The following is a 27,102-nucleotide window of genomic DNA, read 5'->3' as shown; positions in this document are numbered from 1 at the left end:
GTTGAGGGATTATGCGGAAATTTTGGGTATATATGGTAACAAAAGAGTGAATGCGAGGATAAGAAACACAAAGTATAAATATAAATAAATACATATATGTATATTTATGTATATCAATAACATTTAATTACTTCGTTTATATATAATTGGGTCTTTTTCTAAAGCACTAACAAGTGCTTCATCTTTAATAAGATCAATATTAAGCAGAATATTGTCAATCATACCTTTGAATTCACTTCTATAATTTAAAGGTACAATTAAATTTAAATACTCTAAAGCAAGGTTCTTCCTTGTATGAATAAATTCTTCCTCTAAAGAGCGATTATTAGAACTTGGGATAAGATGGTTTGCGACAATACTCAAGTTATTAGAGCTGATATCCCCTTTTTTAATCTGATTTATATGTGACATCACAATAGCAAATTCTTTTTCACCTAATATTTTTTTAGTTTTATCGAAAAGTTCTTTTTCGTCTTTAGTTGTCCCTAAGTTGCTACTAACATTCTCCTTTGGAATGATTGTAAAACAGTTGCTGTTTTCCTTAGATGGGGAAGAGGAGGTTGAGAAAGTAGTTTTAGTTGCAGAGGAGGCAGAATTCCATTGATTTTGCCTTATTACTGTTGAGGTGCCGTGGCAAGAGGCTTTAATCTTTTTCCAGGGTGTAGTAAGAGATTTGTTGTTTACAGTTGTATTAGCTGAATTGTTGTTTCTGTCGTCCTCCTTGTAATTATTTTCAATAAGCTTCAAAACCGAGTTAATTTCTGTTGAAAGATTTGATGATGGAATTTTTTCACTTATACAAAGAGATACACTTTTTGCATTGGTGTTAAAATCCGTAACATCGCTCTTAATGTGTTGATCAATATTAGAATTGATACATAAACCCAGTTTAACATTGAAAAAGTTAGATATCCCATCCAACTGAATTTTTTCCAGTTGTGGATAGTGTTTAATATGAGACCTGATCCATTTTGAAAGTTTGGAGTAGATACCAAATTGACTAAAACGTCTATCTGCTAAAACAATAATACCGTAGTCATTTTTGTGGCGAACTACACGTCCAATTGCTTGGTTCACAGCTCTTATTGCTTGTTGATTGTACCACTGTCTCCCATCCATATTGCTCTCGTCCATATATTGTTTTTTTAAAGAAACTCTAGGATCTGTGATAGAAGGGAATGGCAGCCCTGCTATAATAACACCTCTACAAGCTCTATCCGAAAAATTAATGCCTTCTGACACTTTTCCTCTGCAAACAGCAATAAAAAGAGAACCACTTCTTTTTAAGCCACCAGATGAACCTGAATCACCAAATCCCTTTCCAAATCCAGAAGAGTATGATGATGAGTGCCCACCTGGGTCAAGATTGCTTATGCAATCCATATAAGATTCTAAAACAGATCCAAGTTCGAATGAACTTCTTGGTTCGACAAAAACATTTTTAAATTCTCTGAGACGTTCAGTAATACCTTGTTCATTCCAGTATCTAATTGCTTGGTCCATAAGGGGATATGAGGAAAAAAATAGAAGAACTCCATCTGGTGTCCTTCTTATTGTATCTATAACAACACTACCTAGTGCAGAAAAATATGCTGGATTGTTTCTGGCCTCATAAGATCCTACGAGTTGGACAGGTCCAAATCCAGACCCAAGCCTTGTAATATTACCATTCCCCTTCTCGACAGTGAATGCCATAAGTTGTTTGTTGCTGTCAATTACATGTTCGTTCTCTAGAAATACATCAAATGAAACATTTGAACAGCTAAGTTGTTGAGAAAGTGAGTCCAGTGGGGATAATGTACCGGAGGTAATAATCATAGATCTGACTCCTGAAGAAGCTAAGGAAGAAATGGCAGCTGCTGGACTGAAGCACCAAAAGCTTAAATAGAGTCTGTATTCATTGTCGGCCAAATTTAACTCACTTATCTCATTTTCACATAAATTTAGTTTTTTTTGCCTATTTTCACCAGTTTCATCCAATTCGTTTGTTGTATCACTGATTAAATACTGGTCTATTTCGTAGTGAACATAGACTTTAAACCACTGAGAATTTTTCATCGTTGTGTCATTAAAGGTTAATCTCAAACATCTTTGAAATCTTTCTAATGCTCCAATTCTATTATTCATTTGAACTCCTGTTACATCTAATAAATTTGAGACATTTCCTCCAGGTCCTACCAAATTCTGACCATAATTAATTATATTGGTTAAACACTCGTCCATTTGTTGAAAGTTATCCCTGTTAAATCCAGAAGAACCAAAAAGTGTATATATATACTTTCCTGGATATGTTTCTCCCTTTACATCACCCACTTTAAGCCAAGTTTTATTACTGTTAGGCTTTGGTATTTTACAGGGTATCTCCTTCAAATTTCCTGAAAGTAAGTGCAATCCCGTGACCAAAGAAATAGCTACTTCTATATCAAAAGCAATTTCATCTTCTTCATCATTATCTTCATCATTATCTCTCTTGTTCCTCCCATTATTGCATCTATTATTACTATTATTATTACCATTATTACCTAAATTCTTTCCTTTGTTTTCCAATATTCCAAGTTTTGTTGCTTCCAAGATGTTCTGTATAGCCTTTTGAGAAAGAGCTAAATCTATGTCTCTTAAATCATAAGAATACGCCTCTTCTGCCACTGATTCCAAATTGTGGGCTTCATCCAAAATTAATATACTGTTTCTCAAGTCCATTTTCAAATTTTGACGTGTAATACTGTCCAGTAAATAGTTGTATGGCAATAATACAACATTGCAAACATTTTCTATTTCTCTTGTTGCATAATATGGACAAAAATAACTGGATTCCGAAGATGATAATGCCAATGATTTAAGATCCTCTATATCTTTTATGTCTGCAGCAACTTCAGATACTTTGGCCTGTTTTAAATTGTTATGATATTTGCACTTGCCTTCTTTTGTTATTCTTCTACAGTTCTTAATTAATGTATTTCCTTTAAATTTTGATATTCTAGTATGTACACACAGCTGGTCTCTAGATCCTAGTATTGTTGCTTTGAATATTTTTTTGCTACTAGCACTGTTTTTTGCTGCCTTACTATTTATCCCAACTCCCTTTAATACACCCCTTTTCAACATTGATTTGTCCTGTTTTAAAGATTTAGTGTTGACTAAATTTAAACCATTGTCATTTTCACTGTCAAACAATTCTATAGTGAATCCATCCCCTATTCCAGAAGACTTTAGTTCTCGCATTACTTGAGAAAGTTGGCTGTGCGTCCTGGATGAATATATTATTCTTGGTGTTATCTTCTCTTCCTTCAAATTTTCATTATTTTTTGAACAATTTCCCTTATTACCAACTGAATTCACAACACCACATACAGTCTTGGCATCAGGAACGCCTCTAGTCTCACCTGTTGTCGGTATACCAATTATCTCTATCATACCACCATCTGATTTTAAATTGTATGTATCAGAGCTAGTTGCTACATTCTCAGTCTGCAATGTCGTCATCCTCCTAGAGGAGCCATTGTTCAGCAAATGGTGTTTTTGGTATGCCAACGCCGATGCCAATAGACACATTGTTTTACCTGTACCTGTTGGACTCTCTAATAATGCATTTTTTCTATTCTTAATTGAATATAACACCTTTTGCATATAGTCCAACTGGCACTGATAGGCGTCGTATGGAAAATACACCTCATAGCCCTCTATCATGTATTCATTTTTTAAATGACCCATGATTTGTACCTTTGCCTAACTTTTGTTTCATAAATGCAAGTCTTGTATTTACAATCGCATATATACACAGATGAATAAATAAGTGTACAATCAATGAGAAAAAACATGGGAATTATGCCAATTTACATTTATTCTGAATTCATAGATTGATGTGTTTGTTCTCAATATTAATTTCACCAATTATTCCCCACATTAATATCAGTCAGTACCGGTGTTAAATATAATAAAATATTATTTTATGTTTCGGCGCCAACCTTCAGTTACTTTAATTTCATATAGAAAGTGGTAATAAACATTATTGAAAATTTTCTTAGTTCAATTTTAATTTTTCTGCACAAGTCTGAGGGAAAACAAGGCCTAATCAAATATCTGGGTAGTGATTAATAACAGGAACTTGATAGCTAATTGAAGGGAGAGGGGATATATATTGGTATACATACATATTGTTTCCGTTTGACTTGTTTATATATATATATATAGACAAATATATAGATATATCTATATGCGTAAGATGGATTATTACGAGGTATTGAATGTACCAAAAAATGCCTCTACAAGTGATATAAAAAAATCATACAGACGTCTAGCTTTGAAATGGCATCCCGATAAGAATCCAGAAAATAGAGCCGAGGCAGAGGAGATGTTTAAAAAGATAGCGGAAGCATACGAGGTGCTTTCTGATCCTGAAAAAAGGAGTAGATATGATTCATATGGACCAGATGGTGTTAATGGCGACTTTTCTGGATTTTCTTCAGGATTTCACGAATTTGATCGCCACTTTAGTATGGGTCATGCAAGCAAAATATTCGAAGAATTTTTCGGTACAAACAATATATTTGACTTATTTTCATCATCTTTTGGTGATTTTCCAGGATTTAATGAACATCACCAAAGAGGAAGTACTAGCGGGAATGGGAGGGGTTATTCTAGATCTAGGGCGAGCAGAAGATCCCCATTCGATGATTTTCACTCTCAAATATTCAGTAATTTCGGTATTTCTGGTTCAGGATTTGGTAATTTACAAACCTTTTCCTCTTCATTCTCCTCGAGTTCAGGATTTCAGGGCGGTATTTCCAGATCTGTTTCGCAAAGCACGAGCGTGATTAATGGTAAAGTTGTAACCAGAACAAAAACCACTGAAAGAATGCCTGATGGGACAGTTCGCGAAACTATTGAGGAAGTTGAGGGAGACGGGAGGCGAAATCGTGTAATTAGGAACTCTTCTGAAGGATCGTCCAGTTCTAGAACGAATAGAATGATTAGACAAGGACAAGATAATCGTATTGGCAATGACGATAGTGATGATTCTGATGAACTTTCTTTCTCATTTGGTAACTTACTTCACAGAACAAGGTCTCAAAGGCAAAACAGGGGCTTCCACAAATAACTTCCAAAGCATTTTAATTTTATTATATGACTTTACACTAATATTAGGAAGAGAAGAACACTCGAAGTAAATTATAAAATTTTTGAATTTGAACGAATCTATCTATAAAAGTTAGGTCTAAAAATATATTTAGCGATTGCTTGTCAGAATATTGCCTTAGATCTTTTTTTATTCTATTTCACTTTCAAATCTCCTAAAGTTGCTTTCCATGCCACTTAAGCCTATATTGTATTTTAATTTGATGTAGTAAAACTAGGCACAACTCTTGATATAAATCTTACTGACAAATCCTCGTGCACTGCAGTTTGCACCCCATATAACCTACTCGCTCTGTATTGTTTACCACAAAACTACTTAAATAGCTTTTGATTCAGTAAAATCGATATTATAATTACAAATAAAAGCTTTTTGTTCAAATACAACTTGAACATTCTCATAGTAATATGACGTAAACGGTCTTTTTTTGACATCGTCCGATTCCTATACATTAACATTTATGTTGATCTAAAAAAGCACAATTAACTTGCGACGAACCAAATAATGTCCTAAAGTAGTAGAAACAGTCGTTATCACTAGATATAGCCGAAGTTTTATCTTGTTTCAAATACTAATTTCACTAGTTTATACGATATTAACGAGAGGAATTAAAATATTTACACTTCAAAAGAAAAGTTGGAAGTAGAGACACAGATATCAAATTTTTATTTTTAATTTCAAATATTAATTTGACGAGAGAAATTAATTAGAATCACTCTTAATAAAATAAGTCGATATCATTTTTCGGGACTCTAAGATCTTAAATAGTGTTTTGGCGCCACATAAATAAATGTGGTTTTATTGAGGTATGATTTGAATAATAAAAATATATAAGGCTGAATAAAATAAATTATTTATTTATTGCTGAACAACTGTTTACTTAATAACTGGTTTGGACAATCACACCACTATTATTCAGAAAAAAAGATTTTTTCGGACGTAGTTGTTTGTTGTAATAAATTAATGGCGAATCTAAAATACTGTGTGATCATAAAATAATACAAAGTTTTAAGGCTCGCAATCCGAATATATAATACTAGAAAAATTTAAGTGGTAGGCAAAAGCATCTGATATATTTAAATGGAGGAAAAAGACCCGGTTAGTGTTAGTAAACCCCTAATTAAGAAGAGTGTTGATGGTCATGGTGGAAATAAAGATTTTAATGGTTTTGACTATGAAATGGAGACTGCTAAAAAAAATGTGTCATTATCGTTGTTCATTAAATTCGTGCTTATAGCCAGTTTAATACATGGTTTTAACGAAAAAGTTTTTTATTCAGTAATGTTTTATGAAAACTTTGAGCAAAAGGATCCAAATCTACTTCGAACTGAGAAAATGCTATTTATCCAACATATTATAAGTTGCATAGGTTTTATAGTCTGGGGTGTTGGTTACAAGTACTTTGATATACTTCTGGTGTTGAGCACTTCATTCTTTATTTGGGGTTTAGCTTCACTTTTTCAAACATTTAGTTATTCAATCTGGACAGTTTTGTTATGTAGATGTTTGGTTTCTTTATCACAAAGTTCATTAGAGCCATTAATACAAGTACTTGCAGAGAAGACCTATTTTAAAAAGTCAAATGTGATAAGATTGTTTGGTGTTTACTACTGTTATAAGACAATTGGAGCATTTTTAGCAGTATCTATTATTGCTCTTGTGCATATTAAAGGAAATCCACTTTATTTTAGCATTAATTACAACAAAATATGTATTTTTTCTGGAGTTATTTCAATTATTGTGTCTTTTGCAAACGTTTCTTTGGCTAGTTCATTTTCCTTTGAAGGAAATAAAAAACATTTAGTAGATGAAGATAATCCTGGAAGATGCAGTAATAATTGTAGTAGTGTTAATATTAATTACAGTAACAACTATGATGTCGGTATTAGTAGTGAAGATTTAAATAAAAGTGGCATAAATGGCAATAACTCCAGTAGTGGTGTAAGTAATGATAATGACGAAAAACAAGTGTGTCTTAAACTTGGTTCCTTCGCAGATGAAAATGGAAATCGTACTGAAAAAAAGAATAGTAACAGTAATGTTGTTCTTATTATAGGACTTTTTGTAATTTTTTTGATTGGGGTTTTCATGTTAATAGTTAGGGAAATATATGGTTTGATACAAATAAATTCATCCTTTTACATTGACAATACATATAAAAATGAAAGAAATGGCTCCGTTCACGAACATGTAAAACTTTCATTTAATATCACATATTATACATTGAGGAGTGTTGTGTATTTACTTGGATCTGCATTGGGGTCTCTTGCTTTTGGGATGTTATATGGCAAATTGTACCGTATCTACAAAAAGAAAAGGCTGTCAAATATTACAGAAGAATCATCATTTCCTTTAGGAGCTGGAAATTACAGACACTTTTACTTCACACTCATATCACTAGGAACGATACTAAACATTTTGCTAATTGTACTTCTAAATAGCAATAAGGCATTTCCGGATATACTTGGAGCCATAGCAAACGATAAAGGCGAATTTTCGGAAGTAACACTATTTTATGTTCATTTAATCGAAATATTCCTAACTGGGTCTACTCTAACTATTATTGTTGACGTGATAATAAGATCAGAAATTCTTTTTATCTCAGGAGAGAGATCTTCTGTTGCGTTATACGGAAGTTATTTAGCACTTTCAGGAATTCTAACAAATTCAAGTTTTTACAAATACATTAAATTGTTTAAAATAGACAAATGTTATATCGTTAGACTTCCAAATCACATTAATATTAATATGATCCCAACTGTATTTCATAACCCAATTAAAATATTCTCAAAAAGCGTTATTAGCGACATTTATAGTTTAGAAGCATCAAATAGTTTTGAAAAAGTCCAAGTAACTCACATTGACATAAGCATTTACACCATTATTTTATATACTACAGTAGCAATTATTACATCCTGGCTCTTTATTATAGTTCTTACTTTAATATCAAGAAAGAGACATCATTTGAGTAATAATTGTGGTGTTGAGGAGGCAAATGCTATGAGTAATGAATAGATCTCAAGATAATATTAAAATCAAACTTTTATGTTCGTAACTTCATTTTCGAGCTCTCTAATTGTGTCCTTTATTCTCCATCTCAGCACGTGTATGTAGGCATTAATTTCTGAGGAGCTTTTATTTAATTCAATAATTTCGTTTGAATTTGTAAATCTAATACAAATTTCAAATTCAATATTTCCGATAGGATCATTGGGTATTGATGCTATTACATTTTTATCATCATCTAATAAACAGTAATCACCTATAACTCCAACAGGAATTGTCACATCATCTAAACACTGGAAATTATTGCCTTCATTACTGCAGTTTATAGTAGATGATGTCGATGAAAACAACGAATTTAAAGCTTCACAGGTTTCTCCATACATATATAAAGTACGTGTTCCTATGGAATTACCTGAGGACTCCATGTAATTCCAAACAGCATTGGAAAATTTAATCATACTATTGTACATATTACTTGGGTTGAGATGAATTCTGTTACGCATACCTGAATAAACCAATAATTTCAATGCATTCCAATTAGTCATTGCAAATGGAAATAATTTTGACTTTGAGTTGTCCAGCATAATCTCAACAGTACCAACTAAATAAATTGAAAGTGACTTCCAAGTAGAAACTGACTTGTGATCAACACCACATGAGCAGATAGTAACTGAATTAAGTAGCCTTAGACATTTTAAACAAAACCAACCCATTTCTATTTGTTCAATTTGCAGGATAGAACCACATACAGTTATAGTCTCGTCAGGAACAACGAGATTTATATTACTATTGCAATCATTAAAAAAGTTAACATACTCTATCGGCATTCTAAATTCATTACCTGAATGCTCATTTTCAATGCAATATAATTTATTAAATATAAGACTGACATCTTTGTTATTGCTCCAATATTTGATAAAATCACATGTCACCGGGGATCCATCTGGAGCTAGAACGTATGGATTTGGGATTTTACTTAGTAAATTGTTTTCCCCACACTCGTACTTAAGTCCAGATAATAAATTGACTTCTGATGATTGTGAGACTGAAAAGAGTAGGAAATTAAATATTTCATCAGATTTCGTTACTCTTTTGTACGCATCTAAGTCTATTCTACTATTTTTAATTGCAGTTCTAAAGGCAATTGCTCCATTATTGAATATGCTCAAGGTTTTTCCATAGTTTGTCTTGGACCTACCTCTTATTGATGCACTTGTATCATTTTTCAACAACGGGATCTCAGATATTCCAATTGATGAAGACGACCCATTTTTGCATTCTTGATTGTAATATATTGCTTTATCTTGTCTATGATCGCTTATAATACCAGAGATAATTGAACCAAACACATATGATGTCGGCGATAAAGGTGGTGTCACTTGTTTTTTACTTACAACCATAATATCTGAAATGCTTAAAACCTCTCCCGGTACAAGTAAATGAATGCTTTTCGACCTAATATCTATCTCAGATAACCACAAATCTATCCAACCTGAATTCCAGGTAACATGCATACTTGTTACTCTCAATATTGTCCAGTTTCCGTGAATACCTTTCGGATTAAACCCAGTAAATCTAATTATATCTATTATCCTAACTTTTATAAATGATATAATTATGTCTTGTTGAACATCTTTGCCGTTATTCTTCAAGTTATTACATACAAATAATTCGTCTCTTTCTCTCAAACACTTTAGTTCTGATATAATTCCTAGTGTTGAACCATATATCAATTGGTTCTCGTTTTGGAATAATGACCACGTCACTATTCTGTCTATCCAGAATTTTAGTTCTAATACAGATGGTTTAGAACAATACTCTCTTTTACATATTTTTAAGTGTTTGTCATATTTAATAAATAAAGGTTGTTCTGCTGAAAATGACCAAAACAAGAATTCATCAGGTAATGATGGAAATACAATTTTTACCCCTGGAACAATACCACCTTTAGTTATTTCATTATCTACTATATTTTCAATATTACTGAAAGGTAGACTTAATTCCTTTACAAAAAAAAGATGTTCATCATATTCTTGATGTAAAAACACTCTCTCTATTTTTTCATCAAGTATTATCTGTTGATTATCTATTATTTGTTTTTTCGTTATCATTATGAATCTAGATGAATTAATTTTAAAGTACCAGTTCGAGGGTACTTTTATATCAATTAGAAGAGATAAATTGAGTGAGTCGTTGTTATTCAATCTATTTTGTGTAAGAAAACACGGAAGACATTGAAAATAAAACTCTATTTCAGATCTGTTCTCATTAAGCATTGTTTTTTTCTTATTTACGTAAAGTAGCAATCCTTCATTTGTATTTATCAATCCAGGTAAACACATTATAGATGGTAATGGATCCTGAATACATATTAGCGTTATGTCAGACTCGTTTGCAAATAACGCCTTACTCCTATTATTGCTTCCTAAAAGTCTTATGTATGCTTTTTTTATAAATAAAAGTTTTTTGTTGCAATATACTTGATATATGCGTGAATTTGAAAGACATTTTGTTTCTACAAATAGTGGATATATATTCTTCCTTAAATTTTGGTTTTTTGGTGTTTTGACAAAGAACAGGTTGTTAATCCAATAATTTGACTCCATATACTTATTTAACACAATTTCAACCAAAAAATTACCACATAATCCAATGTAATCCTGTGAATATTCAGTTGTTGACATTGTACATATCGAGCTTACTACATCATTTTTAGTAGATTCACTAAAAACATAATTATCATAAGGCACACATTTTTCATTATTTAAAGCCGATGGAGTATCAGTTTCATGTATTATTGAAAATAATCTTTCAAAAGTAAGGATTTCTTTTGAGGTTACCATATTAATGGAGTTAAATTTTTCATTTGAATTAGCAAAATCAAATAACTTAACCCATTCATCAATTTCAACAAGTCTCCAAAATTCATTTAGTTTGCAACATTTAATTGAAATGAGTGATAACTCTTCCGACCTAACCTCAACTGTTTGACTCGGATGAGTAATTCTCGTTTTAATCTCCATTTCATTTTTCGAGCACAATAACTCTGACTTGACATTAATTTTTCTTCCTCTTTTCAGAAAAACAATATTCAGACTATCTTTTAATAAAATGACTGGCGAGGTGTGTTCACTCAATGATAGTATTCGTAAAAGAAGAATTGAAATTCCTTCATTTGCACTTTTTGGAATTCCAATAATATTAAATATATCCACATATAAACTAAAATGATAATAACAATAATTTCTTATGTCCAAATAACTGCTAACTTTATATAAAAAACTACAAAATTTATTTTCATTTAAATCGTTTCCTGATAGCTCCAAGAATTCATAACCAATTATCTGTATATGCAAAGGTTGATTTTTCCAAATTGTTCCATCGTAGTTTCGATTTTTTTTAAATTTAGAATGACTTTGTAATCCCCAGTCAGAGTAAGATTCAACTGCTATACCGATAAAAATCGATGTTCCAGTTGGTGATTCAATTACAATTTTTCTTGGATTTCTTATCCATAAAACAGATCCTTTTGTTAAAGAAGAGCCAATATATGTCTGGTGAAATCCAGAATTATGTAAAAATAATCTTATTGGCTTATTCTTAGTATTCAATTCAAATGTTCCAAAACCAAGTATTCTATTTATTTGTACAAACACAGGATAATTATTTCCATATATATTATTTGAAAGAATAAATCTTGAAAGATTACTAACCTGTATCCTAACTGAAGTCGAATCAATGGCAATTACGCATTTCTTTTCTCTTGGTTCCTTTATCGGACTATGCACCAAAACTGAACCAGGCAATACATTTTCAAATTGATATATGTTTTCCCATCCAAGTACATATCTCATTATCATGTGGTTCGAGTCAGGAAAAAAAACAACCAGGTCCTTCTGCGCATTAATAGGTCTTATTAATGCTGAAAAAGATGAACCAAAAATTGAATGATCTAATATAGACTTAAAATAAACATCAATTTCATAGTTTTTTATATTTGTCTTCTGTTTCTTTTTGTATTTGTAAATTTGTTCTCCAATTTCGTACCTAACGATCTCGGATATATGCAAAACTGCTCCGACTACATTTATGCAATTTTTGTACAATTCAGGTACATTTTTTATAGACGAATATGGATCAATTAATGTGCATGCATAATCTAATATTCTTTCCTTGGATATCCAGGAAATTGAACATGCCTCAAAGCAAAAAATTGAGTCTTTTGAAATCTTAACCCTATTCTTAGTACTTTCCTTCGATAATATACAACTCGGATCAAAATGTAATCTTAAAAGTTTACTTCTAATTGGTGCACCTGAATCGTGTGTATCGACTTTAATTAAATTCCAATCTTTAATTATTACCCAACATGAAACAAAAGTGTATTTTGTTCTGCTACATTTTAAAAAATCGCTTGCATTAAATTTACCTGACACTTCACAGAGAACCAGTGAATACAAGGGATTTTCGTTACCGTTTATTGTAGAATTGCTGAAATAGTATTGCAATAGAAAAATACGTCCATCTGGTGAATGAACCAATCTTCCTATTATAGGTCCATTTTTGCAGGAATTCCTAATAGTATCTATGGAATATAAAGTAGCTCCCTTACCATAATTCTTTGTTTCATAGTTAAATCCTACCAAAGGTAATAGTGATCTGCTCTTTTTCTTTATAAATTCCAATTTACAGTGTTTACATTCAGGTACTAACTCACTATTATTACTTCCCAGCAAATTTTCCATTACTCTACTCTGTAGTAAATACCATATTTTTCAGTTTGTAGGATTGAATTTCACTTTTCCCCCGCGTGGTACAGTTACCAAACATTTAAAGATAACAATTGTCAGTCATTGTAAATGTAAAAAATATGCTATTATTATTTTCATTACTGCTTCCACTTTGTTTACATAACAGTAAATTTGATTAATTGCTATTTTCCCTTATGAAAATCTTTGTCTTTTTTATGAATTTATAATATTTCATTTATTTGCTAGACAACTTTTATGATGGATATGCCAAACGGGATTCATAGTTCGTAATTTGAACTTAGCTCTGCATAGAAGTAAATTCTAAAGTGTGAAAATGTTCATATATATATATATATATATATTGGATTCGTATTTAACAGGACTATGGAAATGGGTTGACATATTGCAACATCGCCCTAGTTATTTGATATTTATTTAGCATTGGCAGCGAACAGTCAACAACCATACATAAATTGAAAAAATAAACTACATGTCATTGGACCGTGTTAAACTAAAATGTGGGAAAATTATGAATTGTATAGCACATGCAAACAAAAAGCGGGAGTCCAGGAAATCAAATGCAATTTTCGGAAAAAAATGTGTAGATATGAAAAGACAGACCTTAGGAAAACACCTAATGCCCCAATATACTAATAATAATAATTTCAAAAGTAGTTTATGAGTTTTAAAGCAACAACAGCAACAATTATCACAGCAATTACATGCCAGAACTCAAAACCTTGAGTTGGACTGTTGTTTTGTGAGGACGACCTGAGTTTAGACTCCGACTTCTCAAGTCTTTCTCTAAGAGAAATAGTTTCTTCTTTGAGTTCGTTACTTTGTTTCTCAAGTGCAAGACAATATTGAACAAGCTCGTCATATTTGTTCTTGAAATCAGTATCTGATGACACGCCCTGGTTGTTTGATATATTTCCTGAAACGATCTGCCCTTGCCCAACTTGTGTAGAACCACCAACTCCAGGAACACTTTCTCCCATTACACCTACATTTTCTTGTTTAAAGATAACGGAAAGTCTGTGTTCAAAAAGCTGTTCTTTAGTGAGCTCTTGCCAAAAATCTTTAGTTAGCTGTTCAATATTGTTGTCACAAATTGTAGTCTGAATGAGAAATCTATGTGATGGAGAGGCTTGTTCCACAGATTGAAGTGGCTGAAGAATTACTTGTATTTCCTTAGTTTGACCAGCCTGTATTAAACCACTACTAGGACGCACTAGGTATCCTCTCGGCGCAGTTGTTTTTATTTTAAATGCTACTGTAGAGGATGTTAAGTTCTCTAAAATCAAGGGACAAGTCACTGAACTGTAAAGCACAAGTGGGAATTCCAAGGCTTTTTCTGGGTGCACTCGCACCAATCTAGTCGTATCTCCAGACATATTTCACTATTACCGTGGATTAGTTTCAATTCAATAACAACCAATACTATAATACCGGAAATTTCAGATTCGCTTTCCAAGTATTTTATATTTCGGGTACTTATTCTTTAAAATAATCTAATCCCTGTTATTGTTATGATGTATATAGACGCCAATTTGTGGAAATACACTCGTCATACATATATATATATATATGTACTATGCGGATATATTCCTCTTTCTTCCTACTATCCTAAATATTTTTTTTTCCCTACAGGATACCCAGACGTACACGCTGTCGATTTAATAATAAAGGCCATATTACCATGCCCAAATGCGCCTAGAGACATTTGCTACAAGTATTTTTAAAAAATACATAGAACGGTTTTCTTTTAATAAAGAAATTGTTATTGTCATATGATGCGTAATAGTGCTCCTAACTAAATAAAATGCAATCCTCACATTGTCGATTTGGTTTTAAACATAAGAAAAGTTGGTTCACATTTTACAAAAAGAATATTGACATTCACAACATACACTCTTCACCCCATCCCCCCTTCTTTGCGCCACATTTCTATCTATTTTTCTATCTTTTTATATTCTTGTATTAAGGCCTTTTTACATAAGTAAACAGTTAAATGCGAATATTGAGTAAAAAAGTAATTAGAAACGAGAAGTAGAAGATTATTTGCAATTCGAGTCTCTCTTTTAGTTTATCCCTTTTCACCTCGGCCCCACTTTTTTTGAAAAGTTAATATCATATATAATTAATTTATTTCAGAATGTTGAATTCAATCCAATATAAGTAGATAACATACACATGCATTTATATTAATATAATATGCAGGAACAAATAATACTTGTAATATTATTGAAGGCAGGTATTATAAATTGACAGTTAATTTGCTTTAATTAGTATATCGTTGCCACGTTTAGAGTATACTTGACATCAATATATCGGATTTCTCTCAATAAGTGGAGTGTGCGAACAAATATACTGAAGCGAATTATAGTGGTATGTGAACATGTTTTAAAAATTGCATTAATCAAAAAACACTTTTTTTAACATGCCTTGAGTACTATATGCCTCGGTTTTCTGTCAGTATTGCCTCTGTACATTTGATAAAGTTATTTGCGTCAAGCAATGTTGTATCATCCAGCTCACATACATCATTAGCTTAATCTTTGTTTTGTCTATATTTTGTTTATTTTCTTTTCACATAAAATCTATTCATGCAATAATAAAAATGTATTATTTTCATTTATAGAGCGGGGGTAAATGTAAATAATAATCTTGCATCGACAAACGAATAGAATTGTGCCGTTACTGAGGAAGTAGAAATTAAGTGAAGTAATAGAATAGGATCACTCAAAAGACTGATTTAGCAAAAGAGTGGTAGCTGTTGTTGTTACCACTGTTTCAACCTTACCTAAAGGTAAACTTTATTTGGATTGCAGTTATGAAGGTCACAGCTTAGAATACACCTTTGCACGAAGATTTACATATTCCCATTATAAATCAAGTTTGTGCTAACAGGGAAGATATAAGTGTGTAATAGGGCCTGAGTCCAAAAGGGTTAGTACTCACCACTGTTACTTTTCAGTTGGACGGAACATAAAATAGAGGCCAAAAATATTCAAGTAACAAATAATCAGAAAAACAATATATAATACTTTTGTATAGTAGAAATACATGCAACGTACAAGTAAACATTAGAAAGTTGGTAGGAAATAGAATACTAAATGTCAGAGGAAAAAAATAATCTAAGTAATAATTATAAAAAGGAGAAAAATTACAATAATCTCACTTCTAGTCTGTCAAATTCATTAAAAACTTTAGAGGAACCACATTTCTTTGATGATAGAGCAACACAAGTTATATTAGCGAGTTACAGACAAAAAGGCAATGCAGTGTTGAATTATATAAAAAATGTCTCATATGAATTCAAGAATATAGTTCCAGATTTTTTAGTTGGAAAGTATGATGCCGTTATTTTTATAAGTGTGAAATACCATAAATTACACAGCAACTATCTTAGGAAAAGGGTACAATCATTGCAAAAGAACTATAGAATAAGAATAGTGTTATGTTTAGTAGACATTTCATTATCAGGCATTATAGAGGCAGCAATAACTGAAATAACAGACATATGTATAAATATGAATATGACCTTGTTGTTAACATGGAACAATCGTGAAGCAGCACATGTCCTTGAGTCACTTAAATCATACGAGAATGCTTCGAGTGACATTATAAGGGGTAGTTTGTCTTCAGATATATTCTCAAGAACAAAAGACGCCTTGTCTTCATTGCCTAGAATAAACAGAAACGATTCAACCAATTTATTAAACAAATTCGGGTCAATATCAAAAATAGCTTTTGCTTCGGAAAAAGAACTTTCAAACTTGCCTGGGATAGGCAGCATAAAAGCGAGAGTTATTCAAGATGTATTTTCTGCAAGCTTTTCAGATTAGCAGTATTGGTCTTATTTTCTCCAATAAATCAAAAAACGAAGCATATTCTACACCTAACAAACCACCGTCCTTTAAACAATAAGTGAAGAGATACATAAATTTAAATAAAGCTATGTATTTCGAACATTCAAAACCTTTTTACCTTGACAAAATCGATCAAGTGAACTATACTATAAACTGCGAAGAATTTCAACCACAAGAAGTTTCACAAATAAATCACACGATATAGTCTGAACATAGACGGTTTTTATTGTTCTATAATATAATTCGCGATTCTCATGTGGTTTTTTTTTGAAGAGAAAATTATTGCTAATTCACGAGTCAATATTCGTTATTTTTTTTCGAATGTAGTATTTTGAATATGAGTTTCCTTCAGGACAAGGAGGGAGAAACCATAATTTACAGATATAAGGTAGTGAAACCAGTCGTAATTTGAAGCGGATAATAATATACTATTTTTTGCTATTCCCGTTTCAATAAAAGAGTAGGGTGTAGTAATTAATATATTTCAAACCATAATGTTTAGTATAATATTAATCGGATATCTTGTTGCTGCCAGAAGAAACTTCAAGCAGTTGGGTTTCGATTTGTTTGTTTGTAGCGTCGCCACCTGAAAAAAAGTTTTCATTTTCTTCTCCGTGTGTAGATACTGCTGATGTTTGTGTCTGATCATCTGGTTCCGTTGAGTTATTAGCGTCAGGCACCACCATTGTATCTTCTTCACCTATTCGTTGAATTTGAGTTTGTTCTAAGTCAGGATAAACTTTTTGCAAAGTTGGAAACTGATTGAACCACGGAAAAGCTGCATCTGGAGTTGGGATTGGAACTGGAAGTGGAAATGGAATTGAAGGATTCGTTAAGTTTGAGGCAACACTGGACCTCGAATTTCCACCGTTTGTTGTAGACGAATTACTGGATTGTTGCTGAGGATCGTTTGCAGGCGATACTGGATTACTTTGAGTAGAACTTGTAGTCTGTGGAGGAAGCATCATTCCATAATAACGTCCGAACATATTCATTCCCATTTGAGAAGCAGCTGCAGCTGCAACAGTCGCTGCTTGATTCATAGATGGGACTTGAGGCATTTGTTGCATCAATCCGCTATTGGGGCTTTGATTTCCACCAATTACAGGTGGCATCTGAAATTGAAATGGGTTCATTAGTGAATTTTGCCCCTGTAAAAATGTATTTAATATATTCTGATTGTTTGCTGGATCTGTGGCTCCGACACCTGGTCCCAATATGCCACCACCATTTTGAAGCATAGCCCATTGTTGAATTGCAGCTGCCTGACTTGCTGCAGTATAGTTACCGTATAAATTCATAAGTAGTGGATTATAAAGCCAATCATATGGATTTGGAATTAATGGATTATGTTGTGTGGGAAAACCTGGTATGCCAGTAGGACAGGCAAATTTTGCTGTAAATTGAGCAAGAGGATCACCATCCAACATACTTTTCGAGTTATTTCTATTCTCAGGTGGGGAAAGAGTTAAATTAACCCCTGACTTAAAGTCTCCAATACTATTACTGCTACTATTTAAGTGTCTGGATAAATCAGAATTTGAATTTGCAGCAGCAGCGGCAGCAGCAGCAGCAGCAGCAGCAGCTTTTCTTTCTGCCATTCTCGCTCTTTTTGAACTCGAACCTACCGCTCCATTTGGAAGATGACGCCCTTCAGCAGTGACTTGGGATCTGAATCTCTTTGCAACTTCTAGTATTTCACTTATTATCTCTTCAGATGCATTGGCCGGTACCTTAAAGTATTCAAATTCACGATCTTTACCTGTGTAGTATACAACTCTCCATCCTTGTGGTTTTTGACTCCAGTAAACTCCAGGAACACCACTCTTCCTCACTGCCCCTCTAGTTTGACTCTGGTTACCTACTGCACTTGTAACATTCATAGTAGCACCATTAGAGTGATCTTTATTTCTCGTTTGTGGTTTGTCTGGTGTGGAAGCAATGGCAGCAGCAGCAGCAGCAGCAATAGCGGCCAGTGTATTCAAACTTGATCCTGAAGAAAAGCTTTTTTGTTTGTCCGATACACTACTATTTGAACTAACAACTCCTGCATTTGTTGCATCCCTCTGCGACAAGAATTGGAGTACAAGTTCGTCCTCAACCGATCTAATTGATTGATTAGAAGTGTCTAATGGTTCTTGGCCAGAAACAACATTGTTTCCTAACTGTTTGTTATAACCTGGCGAGTCTTTAATTATACCACATGAAGTAAGTGATGCAAGAAAATTCATTGCATGAGAATAAGCCTTTCCCTTTCCCCATCTTTTACAACTAAATTTACGTACACTCCACCTTCCATTTTTAGTTTGCCATTCTAGTATCCAGTCTCTACTTTTGGCATCAATCCAAAGTTTATATGGCAAAGTAGATTCTGGAAGGGTTATTGAACCACTGTGCCCTTCTTCACCAGCTCCTTGATTAGAAGAATCTGAATTTCCCCATTCTGACTTGCTTAAATATCCAATATTTTCCTCGTTATCTTCAAAATACTCCCCTTTCTCTATATTAGAGTCAGTATTTATGTTCACTTCCTTTTCAATTTTACTATCTGAATCCTCCTCATCTTTTTTCAAACTCGCATCAATAACAGATATATTGGAAGAAGACTCATTTGACATTACAGATTCTATATTGTTTTCGGTTTCCACCTTATTTAAACATTCACTGTTATTATCAACAGTACCAATATCTTCTGAATTCATTTTTTCTGACGATATTAATTCATTTGTCTGAGTAATATATTCTGAATTTTTTTCTGAAAAAGATATATTGGTATCTTTATCGGATACTCCAAAGTAACTACTGTTTTCTTCACCTAGTTTATGAGAATTAACGGAATATTCATCAAGAATCAACTTTTTACTATCGTTTCCTTCCAATATTGAATTTATTCTCATCTATTCAACAAAATGTGTATTCATAAATATCTTCTTATCAAATTGAAGAAGAAAATTAAATACAAACAACTTCACGTTCAAGTTTAAGGTACTAATCTTATATTATTCACTGTTACTGTATGTAAATATTTGTATTCAAACTAGAATCCTGACTTGTATTTAATTTTTATCTGCACAAGATTGTACACAAACACAAATTAATAATTATTTCTAACTTCTCTCTTGTGCAATGGTCTGTCTGGACTTGTCTGCGTGAATGGCAGTCCGCACAATTATGTATACTCACATCTGCCACTTAATGTTACCTATTTTCTCACTATTTATTTTAATTACGTATTGCGGTATTAATATTAGTATCATTATAATACCTTCATATCTAAAATTAAACTTAGTATTTACTACCTTTAGTCACCTATTAACTATTTTATAGCTATACGTAATGTCGTTAATATATCTATCCCTCCCTCCGCCTCTTATTTATCTATCCTTGTATCCATTTATCCTCTGTATATGTCCCTTTTTGATTCTATCTGTATTACCTATTGTTTTTACTTATTTTCTTCATTTCTGTCAATTTATAGCCATTTTTTACTCTATATCTATTTAATAATACCTAATGTCTATGCCGTTAATAATATAAGTACCGACCGCCAAAAGACACGGCAATAGGCGGTATTATATATCAATAGTAACGATTCGGCGCCATAAAGTTATTAATATAGTATAGACTGACTATTTTTTAAATTGTAATACAAGTTTCAATATTGCTATTGTATGTGTAGAGCGGACTTAGATAGCTATGTTAGTAGTTTGTGTGCTTATTCAGTCTCCAATACAATTTATCGTTGTTTGCAGCATCATGTTACCTAAGGTGATTTTGTTTCTTAGTGCGGCATTAACAAATACTACTACTGCAGTGTGTCTTGTTCCTGAATTGATTCATCCAGTTGGATTAGCTTGAAATGTTCATCCTTTTTTGTAAAACTTTGCGTAGGTGTATTGGATATGACTGTTTGATGGTATATCTTACTCTGTTCATTTATTTGAACGGGATGATGGCGCTCAAATTTGTGCATTGTTATGGGCATTATATTTTATATCACATGTACACCTAAGTGAGATAAACAATCCTTATCAGGATTGTTTTATGAAGGGACATCATTTAATGATATAAATACAATGTTTGTCTGGGTTTGTTCAAGCTAGTTTCAATTTACACTGGTTATTTAGGTATGAATTTTTTTTTAACGGGTTTTTGACAAATATTTTCCCTCGGAAAAAAAGCGCAAAGTCTAAAGAGTGATGTAGTTGGAAAATAAATAGAAAGTACGAATAGAAATATATTATGTGAATTCAAATATTGTAGTATTGTATGTATATACGCTACTATATGTTTGTAATTTCTTGATTTAATATTCATTCTTGCAAAGAGAAAAGTAAGCATAGAATTACCTATTTGTTGCAAATAATAGTGGTTTAATAATATAAGAGGATCGCTAAAGCATTGTGTTTGCATTTAAATATTGGTTTATGGAATGAGTTTTCTTGCATGAAGTAAATAACTGTATCTCTTTTTTGCAGAAACGAAAGAATATATTTATTTATTGAGTGTTTTCCCATAGAATTATATCAAAAACTCAACAGTACATTACATTGTCTTTAATAGAAATAAGTACGCTTTTATTTGTTTCATCTGTTTTTAATATATCTAATTTACTACATACAATACAATATTGTATTATACTGTCTTAAGAGCACTAATTACCAATATATTGTAATTCAAATAATTGTTATCTCAAATATTGAATAACGATATAACATTTGCTTTGCTTATTTATGCCTTTACTGCATAATATTACAATTATAAGTAAGGCGTTTATACTTGGTTGAATACATAATATGGTTTCAAACTCAAGGTCAACAAGCAACCAAAGGTCATCCAAAAATACAGAATATTCGAAAGTTGTAGACGAAAATGAAGCAATCTCATCCTCAACTTCCTCATCTTCATCCTCCTCTTCAACGTTCACCCAATCAACCTTTGAATACAATGCAATAAATAATCCTAGGAAAAGATCTCTGTCTTCATCTTGTCCTTTAACCCCCAATAATAATGATGCTACTAACAAAAAAAGGGACACAAACAAAACCACTCAGGAAGATGAGTTTGAAAGCAACGATATTGATAATAAAGAACCAAATTCATTTCCTTCTGTCAAACAGTGGGTTTTGGCGTTGTTTAAGGAGGAGAATAGGCATAGACTTGCTCGTGTAATAGGTTGGAAGTTGAAAGGTACCAATGTTACACACTTGACACATTTAGTGGGAAAAAAATCCGGTGTTAATAACAACAATAATGGCTCACTAATGAAAGTAAACATATCGGAAGACGATTCTAAGCAAATGGTTGATTACGAATTTTATGTGCATTTTAGAGGATTAAATAGAAGATTAGATAGATGGGTATTGGGTGAGGACATTAAACTCTCATTTTACATAGATGAATTGGATGATCCTATAATATATGACACATTTAAAAAACAGGGTATTAATTATGTATCATCTTTTATTGGAGGAGGCACTTCAAATTCAGGAAATAAAGCAGTCGGAAATCGTCAAAAAAAGAAGAATAATTGGAACATAGATATTTCAGATGGTGAGGACCCAGAAGAACATGAAGGGATGGACCATTCAGCGCTATTGGATCACGAAGAAACAACAAGACTAAGGACGATTGGTAGAGTTAGAATCGGTAAATTTTTACTAAACACATGGTACTTCTCACCTTTTCCTGATGAATATCAAAATGTTGATATTCTTCACTTCTGTGAATATTGTCTCACTTTTTTTTGTTTCGAAGATGAATTAATTAGGCATCTTTCTGGTTGTGTCTTAAGGCATCCTCCTGGAAATGAAATATATAGAAAAGATAATATATCTATATTTGAAATAGATGGAGCACTTGCTAAAGGTTATGCTGAAAACTTGTGTTATTTGGCAAAACTATTTTTGGATCATAAAACACTTCAATACGATGTTGAGCCTTTTTTATTTTATATTGTTACTGAAGTTGATGATGAAGGTTGCCATATTGTTGGTTATTTTTCAAAAGAAAAAGTTTCAGTGTTACACTACAATCTTGCTTGTATTCTTACATTACCCTGTTACCAAAGAAAAGGTTATGGGAAACTTTTGGTTGATCTTTCATACAAACTTTCATTGAAGGAAGGTAAATGGGGCCATCCTGAACGTCCTTTGTCAGATTTAGGTAGAGCTATATACAACAGTTGGTGGGCAAATAGAATTTCTGACTATTTTATAGAAAGCTATTCAAATAATAATAATAATAAAGTGAAAAATAAGGAAAAGTCTGGTGATTACACTATAGAAGAAAAAAATTTTGTCAAGTTCATAGACGATGTTGTTAGGAATACTGGTATTAGGAGAGAGGACGTTTTAAAAGTCATTGAAGACAACGGAATATTAAGGAGTATAAAAGATCAATATTACGCATTTTGTGACCACGATTTTCTCAAAAGGATTATTGAAAACTCAGGAAGGCCTGGTTGTCCTCTATATGATAACTATTTTAGTTGGGTTCCTTTCAGCAGAGATCCTCCATCTGAGATTGAAGCTCTTCCAAGTAAATGAAGCATATACATAAACAGATATATTAAACGTTAGAAGGAAAAAACAAATACGAAAATATGATACTTTAAAAATTAATCAAGTAATCAAAATAACAGCAAACAAATTTTTACTTTAATTAATCAATACATTATTTTGCTTTATATATTACTTAAACTAGTTGGCACTTGATAATACCTATGGTCAATGTTGCCCGAAATAACCAACTCCTTCCCGTTCTCTTCTGTGTTGTCTTTATAGTTGTCAAACCCACCTTGGTAATTACTGTTTTCATAATAGGCTGCTAGAACTGGAGGTGGAACTGACGGCGTTGACTCGGAAGTAATCTGATATTGTAACAGATCATTTTCCATATAACTATCATTTACGATATCATTGCCATAGTATTCATTATTATTGTCTTGATAGAGATTGCTATGACTTTGTAAATTACTCTGTTCCATCACTCCGATGTTATTGTTATTTATCCAGCCAACACTAAATTGTTCTATTCCTGGTTCGTATTCGTAGCCTATTTCTTCCGAACTTAGTCCTCTCTGAATATTACTGTTATATTGGTCTCCACCTATTTTGTTTGCAGCAGCAATGTTATTGTCAATATTATCAGAAATATCCATCACATTATTATAGTACTCATTATTATTTAAATTGCATTCTAACTCTTGCAGACAAATGTTTCTTTCATTTTCCTCAAAGTCGATCTGGTTTTCCTCACTTTCGCCCTTATAAATATTATTGTTGTTTGAATAGTTAAGAAACACTTGACCTTGATTCAATTTATTTTCTTCATCATATTTATGAGCGTCTTTGTCATTTAAAATGACGATATTGTCGTAATTATTCTCCTTTTGCCTTTCGTCTTTTCCATTCAATTTTGAGTTATGTTTGCCCTCTTCAATGTTGTTTTTTGACTTGTGCATCATTTGAATATTATTTTCATTAATATATGTATCTTCTTGTTCTTTGTTGAAAACGTTACTTTTGATGCTTTCCAACGTAGAGTTTTGCTGATCAATTAAATGCTCGACAGTTACGGACAGTGCTCTATAATTGAATTCTATTTGATTTAAAATATCACTAAGTAATATCCTTAATTTTGAAGAGCCTCTTTTTTCATTTATTAATGCAAGACATTTATTTAATTTTTCTACTATTATACCTGAATCAGTATTGTTAATATCATTCAAATGGTTTATTAATTCTTGTTCCCTTGCTTTAAGTTTTTCTAATAAATCATAACAAATGTCGTAATTATTGCCACCATCATTACTAGTGCTATCATTGATATTATTTATATTAAATTTATTACTCTCAGCTATTTTTATTTCTAGTTCAGAAATTCTTTGGTTCTTTTTGTTTATTATTGCCTTCAAAGAATTTATATGGGAAATATGGTCAACATAAGTAGAATTATGACCTGCATTTGCTACGTCGCCTTTTGTGTCACCGTTACTTTCACTGAATTGAGAAAATAATTCATTCTCAATTCCAAATACATCTTTTTTTTTATTGTCACCATTTTTAATTAAATTCCCACTCTTTAACCTTGTATTCTCTTCTAACAATTTTTTATTAAAATCTCCCAATTCCGATAATACATTCTTTAGTTTACTCAATTTCTCAAAGTCTTTTCGCTTATTTTCCACTGTCTTTCCCATCAAATTAATTAACATATCGACTTTTGGTAGATTTCCTGACTTTTGAAATGCATTTGGAGCTGTTGGTGGTCTTTGCAATGACTGTTGGCTAACCGTCGAATCCTTTGGTCTTCCGACATTTCCAGAATTTGAATGGGCACTGAAATTATTGTTAACGTGCACTCTTTCATTTCTAACTTGATTATTTAATCCTCGTCCTTGATAATCATGATGATTTTTTTCCTCGCTAGAGTAAAATGTTGGAGCTGTTGGTGGTCTCATAGCAAGATGTACGTCTCTGGACTGTAATGAGTCATTCCTATCGCTTCTATTCGTAATGTTGGATAATTCTTCGGATTTCTGTTTCACGAACATATTATCTACGCCAAAAGGAACTGGATTAACGTTACTGGTATTCGGTGCCTTTGGAGGCAGCCTGTTATTTGAGATAATAGTATGCTTATTTTTATTTTGAAAGTTAAACGAATCATTTACTAATAATGTATTATCAACATTATCACAACTATTTACAATTTGATCATTGTTTTCTGGTTGGATATCTTCAGTGTAAATATTACCTTTAATATTTAAATTATCATTATTATCTTTCGTCTCTTTTGGAATCCCTGTCAAATTAAATTTAGAATGTGAAATATTTAACTGTTCCAGTCTTTCTCTATTATCTTGCATCTTTTTGGATAACGAAGATGAGGAAGATAAAGAGTTTAACGACTCTTCTTCGTGATCTCTAATTTTTGATGTATCAAGGAACGGGACTTTTGGATGTTTTGATTGAGAAGAAATGTGTGGCTGTTGTAGTGGTGGTGGTGGTGGTGGTGGTGGTGGTGGAAGGTGATGATGAGAAGTTGGGGGAATGGGGTTGGTGTTGTGGGGACTTTGAGGGTCATTCTGGTCATAGAACGGAGTGTGAATAGCTTGTGTGCTAATATTCGAATTGGAAGTTTGATGTATATTATTACTATGACCTTTGTTCAAAGCCGCATAGGGACCAAAATGTGAAGTTGGAGAAGGACCAATTGGAGCGGCAATAGATGGAGGACCAAGATGAGTAAACATAGGACCAGTGGGAGTATTCACAGAGTGAAAAGTCCTGGGGTCAGTGAGAGTTGGAGAATGATGGTGAGGACTTTGAGGATGACGATGAGGACTTTTAGGGTTAAAGTTATTGTATAGATTACTATTGTTAATAGAACCATGTATAGTTTTAAAATCACTATTTCTTTCATTTATTGAAGATAGATTATGAGCTTTAGTAGAATTTCTTCTGTGAATGGGGGATTGATTTTTGGAATTACCAGTGTATGAATTCATATCATATATTTGGCTTGAGTGAGGAAATGAGGAAGCTGTAGGAAATCCATGAGTAACTTCCTCTTCGTCTTGTATTTCTGGAGCATTTATACTATTACTCAAGTATTTATTATTTGCGGAGTATTTGTCCATTGTACTTGAACTTCCATCAATTATATTTTTTTCTTCTATATTTATATCCACATTGTTAGGCATAGCCTTTGAATTTCCAACTCCATGGTTTTCATAAGTTCTTTGTATATTTTCTGTTGCCACATCACCCCTATATGAATTTCTATATGTATTTGCAAATTCTTCGTGAGGATTTATAGGATTATCAAAGAAAGAGTTTCCTGAAATATTATGTTCACCATTGTATTGTTGATCACCATTTCCCTGATCGAATCTGTAATTTTGAATATACTTTGATCTTAGTGAAGGCGAAATTGGGATATGTGATGCATACATCATTTAAAAAACACAAATTTATGGATTTAATGAGATACGACGTATAGTTTCGTTTCTCCTATTTTATGTACGATCTAAGAATAAACCTTTCTACTTCTATAACCCTTTTCTTGTTTTAACTATTCCCTTATTACCAACTTTAATTTTTAACAGGAATCACTTAGCGCCAAAAGAAGATTACTTAAAGTACCCAACTCGACACAGCAAAACGAGCACAAATATTTTAATGAGAACATAATTCAGACATATTACTAGACTTTTATACAATTATTTGTACACACCTGCATCTCAAAATTGGAAAAGGAGCAAAAATGTAGAAATAAATATTTTAATTTCACACCTTAATTACTTTTTTACATACACTACTGAGCACAAAAC

At 32.3% G+C, this 27,102-nt stretch overlaps 9 protein-coding genes across 9 annotated transcripts; 4 read left to right on the top strand and 5 right to left on the bottom strand.

Moving 5' to 3' along the window:
* Nucleotides 1–123: 123 nt before the first annotated feature.
* Nucleotides 124–3,711, bottom strand: FG379_001212 (helicase; the record flags this gene model as incomplete). Its single annotated transcript, XM_067326815.1, has 1 exon — nt 124–3,711. The coding sequence occupies one exon, from the start codon at nt 3,709–3,711 to the stop codon at nt 124–126; it is 3,588 nt and encodes a 1,195-aa protein (XP_067184464.1).
* Nucleotides 3,712–4,222: 511 nt separating this feature from the next.
* On the top strand, nt 4,223–5,098 carry FG379_001211 (heat shock; the record flags this gene model as incomplete). The annotated part of the gene is made up of 1 exon (XM_067326814.1): nt 4,223–5,098. One exon carries the CDS (start codon nt 4,223–4,225, stop codon nt 5,096–5,098), a length of 876 nt encoding a protein of 291 aa, XP_067184463.1.
* A 1,116-nt stretch (nt 5,099–6,214) lies between these two features.
* On the top strand, nt 6,215–8,149 carry FG379_001210 (uncharacterized protein; the record flags this gene model as incomplete). Its single annotated transcript, XM_067326813.1, has 1 exon — nt 6,215–8,149. One exon carries the CDS (start codon nt 6,215–6,217, stop codon nt 8,147–8,149), a length of 1,935 nt encoding a protein of 644 aa, XP_067184462.1.
* A 20-nt stretch (nt 8,150–8,169) lies between these two features.
* Nucleotides 8,170–12,885, bottom strand: FG379_001209 (uncharacterized protein; the record flags this gene model as incomplete). The annotated part of the gene is made up of 1 exon (XM_067326812.1): nt 8,170–12,885. One exon carries the CDS (start codon nt 12,883–12,885, stop codon nt 8,170–8,172), a length of 4,716 nt encoding a protein of 1,571 aa, XP_067184461.1.
* A 671-nt stretch (nt 12,886–13,556) lies between these two features.
* Nucleotides 13,557–14,285, bottom strand: FG379_001208 (putative MSP-domain transmembrane; the record flags this gene model as incomplete). The annotated part of the gene is made up of 1 exon (XM_067326811.1): nt 13,557–14,285. The coding sequence occupies one exon, from the start codon at nt 14,283–14,285 to the stop codon at nt 13,557–13,559; it is 729 nt and encodes a 242-aa protein (XP_067184460.1).
* A 1,722-nt stretch (nt 14,286–16,007) lies between these two features.
* Nucleotides 16,008–16,739, top strand: FG379_001207 (excision repair cross-complementing rodent repair deficiency; the record flags this gene model as incomplete). The annotated part of the gene is made up of 1 exon (XM_067326810.1): nt 16,008–16,739. The coding sequence occupies one exon, from the start codon at nt 16,008–16,010 to the stop codon at nt 16,737–16,739; it is 732 nt and encodes a 243-aa protein (XP_067184459.1).
* A 533-nt stretch (nt 16,740–17,272) lies between these two features.
* FG379_001205 (uncharacterized protein) lies at nt 17,273–19,660 on the bottom strand (the record flags this gene model as incomplete). The annotated part of the gene is made up of 1 exon (XM_067326808.1): nt 17,273–19,660. One exon carries the CDS (start codon nt 19,658–19,660, stop codon nt 17,273–17,275), a length of 2,388 nt encoding a protein of 795 aa, XP_067184457.1.
* A 1,899-nt stretch (nt 19,661–21,559) lies between these two features.
* FG379_001204 (histone acetyltransferase) lies at nt 21,560–23,311 on the top strand (the record flags this gene model as incomplete). The annotated part of the gene is made up of 1 exon (XM_067326807.1): nt 21,560–23,311. One exon carries the CDS (start codon nt 21,560–21,562, stop codon nt 23,309–23,311), a length of 1,752 nt encoding a protein of 583 aa, XP_067184456.1.
* A 137-nt stretch (nt 23,312–23,448) lies between these two features.
* Nucleotides 23,449–26,727, bottom strand: FG379_001203 (uncharacterized protein; the record flags this gene model as incomplete). The annotated part of the gene is made up of 1 exon (XM_067326806.1): nt 23,449–26,727. One exon carries the CDS (start codon nt 26,725–26,727, stop codon nt 23,449–23,451), a length of 3,279 nt encoding a protein of 1,092 aa, XP_067184455.1.
* Between the last annotated feature and the right edge of the window lie 375 nt (nt 26,728–27,102).

The sequence above is a fragment of the Cryptosporidium bovis genome (genome assembly GCF_009768925.1).
Source record: "Cryptosporidium bovis isolate 45015 chromosome Unknown contig_20, whole genome shotgun sequence".
Taxonomy (NCBI): Eukaryota; Apicomplexa; class Conoidasida; order Eucoccidiorida; family Cryptosporidiidae; genus Cryptosporidium; species Cryptosporidium bovis.
The sequence above is the reverse complement of the archived record's forward strand: the minus strand, read 5'-3'. Positions and strand labels throughout refer to the sequence as shown.